At 39.2% G+C, this 14,182-nt stretch overlaps 1 protein-coding gene across 1 annotated transcript in view; it reads right to left on the bottom strand.

The window, feature by feature from the left end:
* The window catches only part of SEC24A (SEC24 homolog A, COPII coat complex component), a 120,625-nt gene that overhangs the window by 89,541 nt on the left and 16,902 nt on the right, over positions 1-14,182 (bottom strand). Inside the window, exon 2 of the mRNA XM_007943768.1 lies at positions 113-626. Coding sequence (XP_007941959.1) covers positions 113-626 — 514 coding nt within the window. The remainder of the gene's footprint in view (positions 1-112; positions 627-14,182) is intronic.

Raw genomic sequence — 14,182 nt, 5'->3', positions numbered from 1 at the left:
AAAAAAAAAAAAAAAAAAAAGATTATAGCCTAGGAAACCCTAAGGGCCACTTCTACTCTGTCCTATAGGGTCACTACGAGCCAGAATTGACTTGATGGTGCACAATAACAACATAATAACATTACCTGATTTTACGTAGCTGTTTTGAAGTGAAGGATCTCCAGAAGAAATATATTGATGATTTGTTCTTAAATTTGTATTCCCAGACACAGTTGGTTGGGATGATACACGAGGATAATGGTTTGTCTGTGATCCTGTGGATGTAGAGTCATATTGCCAATTCAAAGGTGGTGGTGATAGACTGACTTCAGGAAGAAAACTACCAGAAGGCATTGGTGTAGGAGCTGGGTTCTGAGAAGCAAGTGGTGGCATTTGGGAAACAGGACCACTGTGGAGTGAAGGTATCACTGTAGTAGAAGCCATGGGTGGTCTATTTAGAGTCTGTCCTGGTCTCTGAAAATTACTTAATGGAGAAACAGTCTGAGAACCACCATAGTTAGACTGTCCAGAGACTGGATTCAAAGAAGTCTTTGCTGGTATTAAATGAGGATAGGATCCTGGAAGCTGAGAATTGTATCCTTGGCTCACTGACACTTGTGAAGACATCAATGCATTTGGGACAGGACCTTTCAATAAGAAGGGAAAAAAATTAGCCTTACAAACAAATATTGCAACACTTTAAAAAAGACAGTAAAACATTTAGCACTCTTAAAATTCAATAAGACGACAAACAACCCAATTAAAAAATGGGCAAAATTTGAATAGACATCAAATCTCTTTCCAAAGAAGATATTCAAATGGTTAACAAGCATAAAAAGTTCAACCTCATTAATCATTAGAGAAACATGAAATAAAACCATAATGGCCACTTCACACCTACTAGAATGACTAAAATAAAAAACCCACACAGTAACAAGTATTGGCAAGAATGTGGACAAACACGAGCCCTTATACATTGCTAGTGGGAAAATAAAATGACACAGCCCTTTGGAAAACATTTTGGCAATTCCTCAAAATATTAAATATAGTTACTATCTGACACAGCAATTCCATTCCTAAGTGTACACCAAAATAAATGAAAGCCTAGGTCCATACAGAAACATGCACACAAACACAATTATTATTCATAATAGCCAAAAGGTGAAAATAAATTGAATGTCCATTAATTGATGAATGGATATTTTTAAAAAAATTGTCTATCCATATTATTCAACCATAAAAAGGAATGAAATACTGATATTGTTGTTGTTATGTGCCGTCAAGTCAGACGCAACTCATAGCGACCCCTCCTTGGGTTTCTGAGGTGGTATCACTACAGAAGTAGATTGCCAACATGGATAAACCTTGAAAACAGTAAGCTCAGTAAAAGAAGCAAATCACAAAAGACCACATATTGTACGATTCATTTATACAAAATGTCTAGAACAGAAAAATCAATACAGACAGAAAGATTAATGATTGCTTAGGTCTGGGGATTTGGGGGAAATTGAGATGACTGCTAATGAGTATAGGTTTATTAAGGGGGCAATTAACATGTCTAGAATTTGTGATAACTGTACAACTCTGTAAATATACTGAAAACCATGAAACTGTACATTTTAAATGGGTGAACTGTATAGTATATGAATTGTTATCAATAAAGCTAATATATAAAAAAATTAATACCTAAAATCACCACTTCTACTTAGGAATATAATGCCATTTAGATTTTTTACAGTTAAAAGATACAAAAAAAGAAATATTAATCTTCCAACTGTATACCCCAATCCATGCAGCCAGTATTGTCAATCTAATTTGTATCCTTTCATAAATTGCACAATGCTTATCCAATTACTTATAAGCATGTGTGTATATGTATATATCTATATGTAAACTGGAAGTTTTATGGATTGAACCGTGTCTCCCAAAAAAGATACACAGAAGTTCTAACCCCTAGTACCTGAGAAAGTGATCTTGTTTGGAAATAGGATCTTTGAAGATGTTATCACTTAAATCAACATGCAGTCATAATAGAGTACAGTGGGTCCTAATCCAATATGAATGGTGTCCTTGTAAAAGAGAAGAGAAACTGGTAGCAAAGGAAGGACAGACACATAAAGATGCATCTGTAAGCAAGAACACCTGTGGGTACTAGAAGCTGGGAAAGACAAGGAAGGATCTTCCCATAGATACTTCCAAGGGAGCATGGCCTGGCCAACAAGTTGATTTGGACTTCTCGCTGCAGAACTATGAAAAACAGATTTCTTTTGTTAGAAACCACTCAACTAGTAGTTTAGTGTATATACTTTGCTCTACAAAACAATAAATATAGGCAGCCTTCCAGGACAACAGAAACAGATCCATGTGTTAACTGCAGCATTGTTTACAATAATGAAAAATTGGAAATTAAATATTCATCAAGAGAAGAAGTGATAAATAAAATATAGATTAGTCATATAAGAGACTAATTATTAATAAAATAATAACCTAAATATACATCTATCAACAAGGATAAACTATAAAAAGAATAATAATAGAAAAAATTAAGTTACAGAGAAATAAGTATGACACCTGTCTTAATTATCTAGTGCTGCTATAACAGAAATACCACAGGTAGATGGCTTTAACATACAGAAACTTATTCTCTCACGGTTTAAGCAGGCTAGAAGTCCAAATTCAGGGTGCTGGCTCTAGTGAAAGGCTTTCTCTCTCTGTTGGCTCTGGAGGAAAGTCCTTGTCTCTTCACCTTCTATCTTTGGCTCAGTGGTGATTTTCAGGTGGTGTGGCATCTATCTCCCCCCACCTTTTTCTCCTGCTTGCTTGTTTAATCTCTTTTATATCTTGTGACTTAAAACACACCCTACACCAATCCTGTCTCGTTAAGATTACAAAGACAACCCATTCCCAAATGAGACTATAACCACAGGCATACAGATTAGGATTTCTGACACATATTTTGGGAGAAAATAATTCAACCCATAACAATACCATTTTTTATAAATCTTTTTATTATGAATATTCTCAGATATACACAAAAATGTAAAATCACTTACTTTATGGTGTCTCCAACAAACAAACAAAACAAAGGCTGACTGAAATTATATTTGTCTTACACATTAATTTAATTTTAGGTTGATCAACATCTGTATGATAGAAAGTCTTTCCATTCAGAAACATGCTATATTTCTCCATATTTTATTCCTTCTAATAATATTTCATGCTTTTTTCATAAAGATATACCTTATTTGTTAAATTTGTCACTAGGTATTTTGTAGTTTGTCACTTCTGTGAACAGAATATTTCATTTCATTTCTATTTCAAACTTCTTAAAAGATTATCGATTACTTAAAGTACTCTAAATATTCAATTATAAGGTGAGATTTTTCCAAAAAAATTATTTCCCAAGGAGTCATCTTATGAATCTCTATAAAGGTTCTCATAGTACAAGAATGCTTCCTCATGAGCAAGTAGTTGGACCTGTGGACTCAGAACCATGGCTGCAAGAGGACAAGTTCAACTGGCATAACATACTACACAAAAACACTGCTCTACATTCTACTTTGGTGAGTAGTGAATGGCGTCTTAAAAGCTTGCAAGTGGCCAGGTAGATGAAACAAAGGGTCTCTTCTCGTCTAGAGCAAAGAAAAATGAAAAAAAAAAAAAAAAAAGCTGCATGGAAACAATTAGTTCAAGGTACTAGTGGACCATACAAACCTCAGCCTGTGTGACCATGAGACCAGAAGAACTAGACGGTGCTACCACTGTTAACCACTCAGAAAGGGATCAGTGCAGGAGATCTTGGATAAAGTGGAAGAACAATGTGGAACAAAATTCAAAAACATAAAAAAAAGATCAAGTTGTACTGTGGCACGTAGCGACCGGGATCTTAAAAGCTTGCAAGCAGCCATCTAGATGCATCGATGGGGGCTCTCCTTGTCCAAGGCAAAGAAGAATGAAGAAAACCAAAGATTCATGGAAACAATTAGTCCTGGTGACTGGTACGCCATGCAATCCGCAGCCTATATGACTATGAGACCAGAAGAACTAGATGGTGCCCAGCTACCACTGTCATCCCCTTGGAAGGGATGTAGGAGATCGTGCATAGAGAGGGAGAACTATGTGGAAAAAAACTCAAAATCATTTGGAAAAAAAGGGGGGGGGGGACCAGGTTTGCTGGTCTGATAGAGCCTGGTGGAACCACTGATACTATGGCCCCCAGCTGCCCTTCAGGTCTGGAATTGAACCCACACCTGTGGCTTCCAGCCAAAGAAAAGACAGGCATATGAGCTGAACATTTACCTGAGGTAGATACACTCCTTGGAGAGAACAATCATGGGAGAAAGAAGGGCTGTTCATGCACAGGGAGACAGCTCAACGGGCAGGAGTGCATAGAGGGAAGAGGTGACTATCAGGAGGAAGTAAGAGGGGAGCTGTTGCATTGGGGTAAATTGTAGTCAATGTCATGAGACAAAGTGTATGTGAACTGCTGTATGGAAAGTGAATTTGCTCTGTAAATTTTCACCCAAATCACACACACACACAAAAAGACCAGGTTGACTGGTCTGATAGAGCCTGGTAAAGTCCCCAAGACTATGGCCCCTAGTTACCCTTCAGATCTGGAATTGACTCACTCCCATGGCTTCCAGCCAAACAACAGACAGGCACATAGGGTGAACAAGTACATGAGGCAGATACACTCTTTAGAGTGCTCAATCGTTTGAGGACAGAGGGGCAGTGTTTGCACAGGAACATAGGTGCCGCGGGCAGGAATACAGAGGAAAAAAGGATACAAGGAAGAGGTAACTACAGGGAGGAAGTGGGAAGAGAGCTGTTACACTGTGGGGAATTCCAGTCAATGTCTTGAAGCAAAATGTGTATGAACTGCAGAATAGAAAATGAATTTGCAATTTGCTCTAAACTTTCACCCAATTCAACAAATTTAAAAAAAAAACTTGAGAAAAAAAAGAGAATGCTTTCTCATACTGAAATTACTCACTATTTTTCATACCATGAGTAGCAAACTGTTAATGAATTATTAAATCAATGTAGTGAATTGCAAACTAACTTTTATAGTAACTAAGTATAATAGTTCAGAATATAAAATATCAGCATATTACTGTAATAAAGTCAAAATATTACTGGGTAAAACTTTCTTTTCAGTTGTAAATATGCACAGAAATGTGTATTTTTTTTTTTTATTGTTTACTATTTAAAATGTAAGGAGCTCTGGTAGCATAGTGCCTAAGGCACTTGACTGCTAACCAGAAGGCTGGTGGCTCAAACCCACCAGCCACTCCTTGGAAGGAAGGTTGGGCAATCTACTTCCGTAGTGATACTGCCTCGGAAACCCAAGGAGGGGTCGCTATGAGTCGGGTCCGACTCGCCGGCACAAAACAACAACAACAACAACTATTTAAAATGTATTTCTTATTGTAGATTATGGGAGCTCTGGTAGCTCAGTGCCTAAGGCACTAGACTGCTAACTAGAAGGCTGGAGGTTCAAAATCACCAGCCACTCATCGGAAGGAAGATGGGGCAATCTACTTCCATAGTGATACTGCCCTGGCAGTCCAAGGAGGGGTCGCTATGAGTCGGGTCCGACTCGACGGCACATAACAACAACAACATTGTAGATTATACTCAGTCTGAAAGTCACCTGATCAGCTGATAACCTTTCTGGCCCTGGGTTTGTAATTCTGCCAAAAAATGGGTAGTTGGGCCACAGTCTGCCCTGTGACTGGTCTTTTTCAATAATTTATTTTGTTTTTTGGTGTTGAGAATATGCACAGCAAAAACACATACCAATTCAAGTTTCTACAGGTACAATTCTGTGACATTGATTATATTCTTTGACTTGTGCAAGCATTCTTACTCTCTGTTTCTGAGTTGTTCTTCCCCATTAATACAAACTCTTGCCCCCTAAGGTTTCCATCTATTCTTTCAAGTTGCTATTGTCAATTTGATCTCATATAGATAGATCTTAAAAGAGCATAATGCTCAAGGTGGGCATTCTTTACCAGTTTGAAATTGGTCTATTTTACTGACTTTGTAGGGATTGGTTCATTTACTAGTCAGAAACGTGGTGTGTAAAACCACCTGTTTTGGTTCTCTAGTGCCACTCTAACAGAAAATACCACAAACGGGTGGCTTCAACAAATGGCTTTATTCTCTTACAGTTTAGGAGGCTAGAAGTCCAAGTTGAAAGCACCAGCTCTAGAGCCTGGGTAAAAGCCCCTTGAACTTGAGCTTCAGCTCTGCCTCTTGCTCCTGGCCCAATGAAGCAGGAGGCTTCTCTTAACTCAGAGAGCTGCTGGGTGCTGAGACTGACAAGTAAAATGGCACAGTCCCAAAATTATCAAACCACATGGTAGGGCATTAACAGCCCCAAGATCAGCAGACAACATGGCAGGCCACTGAGATGAAGACTCAGCGAAATGCAGGGTCCAAGTGTGACAAAAGCTCCAGAGATCATTCTCAATGCTTCTTATATACTGGAAGTAGAGCACATACCTAAAGCAGCTACTCAGCTGCTCTAGTAGATTCCACCATAGAGTTGATTACCAGTCTCATCATGGTGAATAACTACATCTAGCCACTCAAAACTAGGCCCAGCCAAGTTGACACATAACCTTAACTACCACACCACCCAACAGATAAATGTAAACGAACTGTGCTTGTAGAAATGGTTGAACTGGTGTATGCTTTGCAGGTATATTCTCACACAAACAACAACAAAACAAAATTTTTTAATTAAAATCAATCAATCAAATAAAACTACCCAATAGGATAGAGCAACCTTCGGTCCACTGAGGGAATTGGTCAGTTTGTGTTCTTGCTGAGAGGGCCATGCCTTAAATTGACAAAGAGTTTCCTTATCTAAGTAGCCAATTCCACAGAGGTTTAGAGAGGCAAAGAGGAAACTTCAAGAAGAGCCTGGAGTGGAGCAGTTTGGACCCAGGGTTCCTGCAAGGGGAACTTCCTAAAAGATCTGTAATATAGGTCAAGAGATGTAACACTGAAGATGGCAAGAAGCCCAGAAGGGGCCCAGTGGCACAGAGCCAGCAGCAAGATGCCTGGAAGGAGCCCAGCAGCACAGCCCAACGATGGCAGAAAATTGCTGACAGGAGAGCAGCAGTTCAGCCAGCAGCTACACTGGCTATGAGCTGGGCCAGTAAGCAGTGGAGAGGTTGAATGCAGGAAGGGTAAAGGCAGAGAGGCTAGCTTGCATGGCAGAGAGGCTTGCTAGCAGAAGAGAGCAACTGGGAGAGCTGCCCTGGCTGAAATCTGTCCTGATCAACAAACTGCATCCTGTTTCCTAAGTTGTTTTTATTACTTCCAAGTTGATCCTGGTCCTGAGTCAGAGCCTGTTACTTCCCTAATAAAGTATATAACTGAGTAGGGTCTGTGAGTTCTGTGTGGTTACTGCAATTAATTATCAAACCCAGCAGAGAAGTAGACAGTATCAGAAATGAAGAAGTTGGAGAGTAGAGGTATATCTGACCTCTATCTCACAGGAAACTGCCTTGTGCTGATCCTGATTCTTATCCCTCGTGAATTTAGGCAAGTCTTTTCGCTACATTAGAGGAGCTCTAGTGGTGCAGTGGTTAAAGCATTTGGCTGCTAATCAAAGGGCCAGCGATTCAAACCAACCAGTTGCTCAGTGGGAGAAAGATGAAGTAATCTACTTGTGTAAAGATTTACAGCTTTAGAATCTGTATGGGGCTGTTCTACTCTGTCTTACAGGGTCACTATGACAGTATGTATCAACTCTATGGCAGTATGTTTGGTTTTATGGTTTTCACTACATTACAGTACCCATTAAGTAATAACTCACAATCTCCCCTCCCCACAACAGTTGGTAACCATCAGTAAGCTTTAGTCTCTATGAATTTCCTATTCTAAGTATTCCATATATGTGGGGTGATACAATATTTGTCTTTTTGGCTACATAGCGTACCACCTTTTAAAACATGAATATCAATTCCCCTGATGAAACCTTCCAAAGTCCTTACCACACAGCCAAATACTTTCTAAGTCCCTTGCTTCCTTTCTGATCTCTATTCCTACTCATCTTTCCTTTTCAAAAAATACTGGACATTCACTTTATTGTAATAAAATAGTGCCAGGAAAATACATACGATTTTTCTGATCTAGAAAGTCAAATCTTCCCACTATATTCTGATTTTGTTTGCTCTCTAGACAAATTTACTATAATGCTCAATTTTTCTTTAAGGTTAGGTTTAACAAGTTGTTGTTAGCTGCCATCAAGTTGCCCCTGATTCATGATAAACCTATGAACAAAAAATTGGATCATTATGATCCATAGGGTTTTCATAGGCTGATTCTTCAAAAGTATATCACCAGGTTTTTCTTCCTAGTCCATCTTAGTTTGGCAGCTCCAATGAAACCTGTTCAGCATCATAGCAACATGCAACATCCAGTGACAGATGGGTGGAGCCTGCACATGAGGTGCATTGGTGGGAATCAAACCCAGGTCTCCCACATGGGAGGTGAGACTTCTACCACTAAACCACTACTTTCCTCATAGGTTTAACATATTGTTGTTAGCTGCCATTAAGCTGGCACCCAACTCATGGCTACCCCATGTGTACAGAATATAATTGCTTTATCTAGTTTTCTTAGGAGCTCTGGTAGCATAGTGCCAAAGGCACTTGACTGCTAACCAGAAGTCTGGCGGTTCAAACCCCCCAGCCACTCCTCGGAAGGAAGTCTGGGCAATCTACTTCCGTAGTGACACTGCCTCGGAAACCCAAGGAGGGGTCACTATGAGTCGGGTCCGACTCAACGGCACATAAACAAACAACAACAACACTCTCCCAAGAGAAGCACTAATGGTTCAGTGGTAGAAATCTCATCTTCCACATGAGAGACCCAGGTTTGATTCCTGGCCAGTGCTTCTCATACACAGACACCAACATCTATCAGCAAAGGTTTATAAGTTGCCGTGATGCTAAACAGGTTTCAGTGGAGCTTCTAGACTAAGAGAAACTAGAAAAAAAGGCCTGGCAATCTACTTCTAAAAATCAGCCAAGGATTTGGCTCATGGATGACAACAGTCCAACCTACAACTAACTGATCATGGAACTGGGCAGCATTCTGTTACACTGTGCATGGGGTCACCATGAGTCGGGGGTGGACTCAACAGTAGCTAACAACAACATTAAAGAGGAAGCATGGTATCTCATTCTCAGAAAAGGGAGTCACAAATATGGAACAAGGAAATACTAGAATGAACCCAGTAGTGCTGGACTCACTCAGAGGTAACAATAGAAACTCATGATTTTCAATATTGTATAGACAGATTCCCTACCTCTGTTTACTGAGACTGGGATTTTGGTTTCTAAATACCATTCTCTCCTACAAGGAATCAGGGATCTTCAGAGAAATTGCTGATTACAAGATTTAGAATGCATAAGATGGAACATCTTGTGCCAGAAAGAAAAGTGCTCAAAAAAGAATGGGATATGACAAAAGGACACAGAGACAGCTTGAATGGCCAAATCTGAAATAATATGAGCATCAAAATAAACAATGATAAAAATGGATTGTAAGCCTGTTGCTGTTGACGTCTATCCAAACTCATGGTGACTCCATGTGTTACAGAATAGAATTTCTCCATAGGATTTTACTCTCTGTAATCATTACAGAAGCAGATCACCAGGTCTTACTTCACAGAGCTGCTGGTGGCTCATACGGCAATCTTTAGCTTTGTAAACTGTCATTGAGTCGATTCTGTCTCACAGTGACTCCCACCGGGCTTCTGAGGCGGTAAATCTTTACAGAAGTAGATTGTCCCATCTTCCTTCCGCAGAGCGGCTGGTGGGTTCATACAGCCAACCTTCTGGTAAGCAATCAAATGCCTTAGGCACTGCACCACCAGAGCTCTTTTCATTTGTGCCACCAGAAACTGTTAATGGATTATAACCCACTGAAAAATAGTCCATGCTAACACAAATAAAGGAGCTCTGGTGGTATCCCGCCTAAAGCATTTGGCTGCTGACCGACAGGTGAGCAGTTCGAACCCACCAGCTGCTCTACAGAAGAAAGATGAGGCTATCTGTTTCTGTAAAGATTTTACAGCCTTGAAAATCTTATGGAGCAGTTCTACTCTGTCCTAAAGGGTTGCTATGAGTCAGAATCAACTTGATGGCAGCTGAATAAATTAAATGAATAAGTTGTAAGTCTAATAAGGTGTGAGATAATTATATGGTTTCAAAGTACATCCTCACAAAGTACTAACTACTACAAAGGGAAAAGGATTTTACAGTGGAGAAATGGTACTTAATCAAGTAATCAAATTAAACATCATCAATAATGGAAATAGAAAGTGATTTCATTGCAGATAACACATAAATGAATAAAGCTAGTGAGAACTTAGTGGTTTGGGGTAAAATATCAAATGACAGCATTTTGCCAAAGCTCAAACTGTGGTATATCAAACAATTTAAAGTAAAACTAGATGGTATCTGGCTACCACTGCTGCTTGCTCTAAAAGGGATCACAATAAGAGGGAGGTCTGTATAGAGCAGAAGAAAAATGTAGAGCAAAACTCAAAATCATAAAAAAGACTAGGCTTACTGGTCTGATAGAAACTGGTAGAACTCCCAAAATTATAGCCTTCATGGCTGGAACTGAACTCACCCCTGTGGCTTACCTTTCGGCCAAAGGGCAGACAGATCTATAATGTGAACAATAACCCAAGGGATGTATGCACTTCTTAGAACAATCAACTGTAGGAGATCAAAAAGGCTGCACTTGCCCAGGGATAAAGCTCAGGAGCTGCTAAGGGATAAGAACCAAGGACTAATGCAAAGGGTAACCACAGGGAGGAAGAATGCTGTTAAATTGTCGAAACTGCAATTAATGTCACAAAGCAAAATATGTATGAATTGAATGGAAAACCAATCCAAATCAACTTGTCAACTTTCACCAAATCACAATAAATAAATAAAAAAAGAAACACAGGCTTCTTGTCTCAAGCTATAGGCCCACGTCTAGAGTGCTGGACATCTAGGTCAAAAACTTGAGCCCCACCCAGAACCTTCAGAGTCAGGAAATCTGCATTTGCAAAGACATGCAGACCCACCCTGGGCTGATGAGAAAACAGGAGATTTGCATTTGAAGGAAGGAGCTGCAGGGAGATACACACACACACACACACACATACGTACATATATATGTACGTATGTATATGTGTGTGTGTATATATTAAAACTGGAATAATACACCCAGAAAGTTGCTTTAGTGCTTTAGTACTGATGACAACACTGATATCAAAGGTGCATTTAAAAAACCGTAAGAAAGACTATGTCACACCAACCAGAATGACTAATCAAAGAGACTGACATGGAATAATAGGAACAAACCCTTACACATTGGTAGTGGAAATGTAAAATGGTACAGCCACTTTGGAAAATAGTTTGGCAGTTCCTCAAAATTTTAAATATAGAGTTAACATACCCACTGTCATCTACTGATTGCCACTCACAGTGCCTCCCACTGGGTTTCTGAGGTGATAAATGTTTATGGAAGTAATTGCCCCATTGTCCTTATTCAGAACAGCTAATGGATTTGAACTGTCAACCTAGTTAGCAATCAAATGCCTTAGGGGCTGCACCATCAGAACTCCTTAGAGTTACCATGTATGTTCCAGCAATTCCACTTTCAAGTATATAAACACAAAAGCAATGAAAACACACATCTTTACAGAAATTTGCGCCCATTCATAACAGCATTATTCTTAATAGCCAAAAAAGGAAACAATCAAAATGCCCATCAACTGATGAATCACTTAAAAAAAAAAATTGTTATATTATTATAATGGTATATTATTTGGAATAAAAAGTAGTTAAGTACTGACAGATGCTACAAAATAGATCAATTTTGAAAGTAGTATGCTCCTTGGAAGGAAGGTTGGGCAATCTACTTCCGTAGTGATGTTAATGTTGTTGTTAGGTGCCATTGACTCAGACCCAACTCATAGCGACCCCTCCTTGGGTTTCCGAGGTGGTATCACTACAGAAGTAGAGAGCCCAACCTTCCTTCCGAGGTGGCTATCCGTAGTGATACCGCCCCGGAAACCCAAGGGGGGGTCGCTATGATTTGAAATCGACTCAACGGCAGTAAGTGGAAGAAGTCAAACACAAAAGACCATATGTCGTATGATTGCATTTCTACTAAATGTCCAGTTTAGTCCGTAGAGACAGAAAAGTAGATTTGTGATTGCTTAGATTTGGGGCCTGGGGGAAATAGAAAGTGGCTGCTACTGGGAATGTGTCTTTTGTAGGGGATAATATGAATGATCTCAAATTGATTGTGGTGATGGTTGCAAAACCCTGTGAATATACTACAAAAACACTGCACTGTGTAATTTAAATGAGTGAATTGTGTGGTATGTGAATTATATCTCAATAAAGCTGGGTTTTTAAAAAAAAAAAAAAAAAGTTCACACAATTTATGTAATAGTTTCCATTTGTGATCAACAGGGGCATACAGATTTCAGATGTACTGAAAGTATTAAGCTAGGTGGTGAGTACATAGAAATATATTTAATTCTCTTTAAATTGTACATACATGTTTTAAATATCTTGAGTGTATTTTAAGATAAAAAATTTTACAATTAAAAAAGGTCCGTGTGAAGAGTTTCAATAAAATTATTTCATGAAATATAAAAATAGGAAAGCAGTTATTTCTAGTAGATGTTTCAAATATTACTTACACATACATCCTTAAACACAAAGCTTAAAGATGTATATGTTAATAAAATAGTATACTCAATATTGCCAAGTAGTCCTTTAATTATCTCATCCATACTCCTAAAATTCCATAGTTTCAAGTTAGTCAGAAAAAATTGGGGAAGGGGGGCAATCTTCTCAGTGGGAAAAAGGTAGGTTGTCTTTTTTTTCAGGATCACCTTATATATATAAAAGGAGCTCTAGTGGTACAGTGCCTAACATATTTGACTGCTAACCAGAAGGCTGGTGGTTCAAACCTACCAGCTGCTTCATGAAAGAAAGATGAGGCAATCTACTTCCACAAAGTTACTGCCTTGGAAATCCAACGGGAGTTGCTATGAGTCAGAAGTGACTTAATGGTAGTGGGCTTTGGCTTGATATTTAGGCATATACGGTACAGTATTTCATCCAGCAGGATACCAAACAGACTAAGTGTTATCGGCAATCAATCACCTTACCTTCTTTGGACACACACACACACACACACACACACACAAATTTCTCCAACAAAACTTGACACCATTCTAACTCAAATGTTTAATTTGGATCCCTGTCTTATTTGACTGTTACATTAAAATTTAGGGAATTATAGGTCAGAGAACTGCCAAAAACTCCCAGAACCACACTCATCTTTACAGACAGGGAAAAAATAAATCATTAGGACCAAAAGAACAGTTAAATAAACTCTCATTTAGCCCCAGCTACTGGCAAGTGCACTGCATCCACTAAGAACATTAACTTTTAGATCCTACAAGTTATAGTTAGGTCTAAAGATCCTAAAGAAAGCAATATAGTTATAAACATAATGCGACAGCTTAGTCCAAATGAAAAGTGTTAATGTACTCTAATACCACTGTATACCACTGTTCTGAAATTTTAAAATGTCTACTTGGTGCCATTGAGCCTGCAATATTTTTAAGATAATCAGACAAAAAGGTATCTCACAAAGAAAAGGCCACATTTAATGGCACCAACAATGAGAATTCACCCATGACAGTGCTAAATTTGTGTGATTAGAACCAAAGGAATGTCCTAGTCCCAAAGCTGAATATGCGTGGAAATCAACCAAAGTGGGACTATCTTGTTGTTAGGTGCTGTCGAGTCATTTCCGACTCATAGTGACTTCATGCACAGCGGAACGAAACACCGCCCGATCTCGCGCCAGCTCCATGATTCCTGCTATACTTGAGCCCATCGTCGCAGCCGCTATGTCAATCCATCTCGTTGAAGGCCTTCCCCTCTTTTGTTGACCCTCCACCCTACCAAGCGTGACATCCTTCTCCAGGGAATGGTCCCTTCTTACAACATGACCAAAGTAGGTGAGACAAAGTCTGGCCATTCTCGCTTCCAAGGAGCATTTCGGGTGCACTTCCTCCAGGACAGATCTGTTAGTTCTTTTAGCAGTCCATGGTACCTTCAGCTTTCTTCACCAGCACCACAACTCAAAA

Source organism: Orycteropus afer, unplaced genomic scaffold (genome assembly GCF_000298275.1).
Source record: "Orycteropus afer afer isolate SDZICR_OR568_19922 unplaced genomic scaffold, OryAfe1.0 scaffold00112, whole genome shotgun sequence".
Classification (NCBI taxonomy): domain Eukaryota; kingdom Metazoa; phylum Chordata; class Mammalia; order Tubulidentata; family Orycteropodidae; genus Orycteropus; species Orycteropus afer.
Note: the sequence above shows the minus strand (reverse complement) of the source record. Positions and strands in the feature narration are given on the sequence as shown.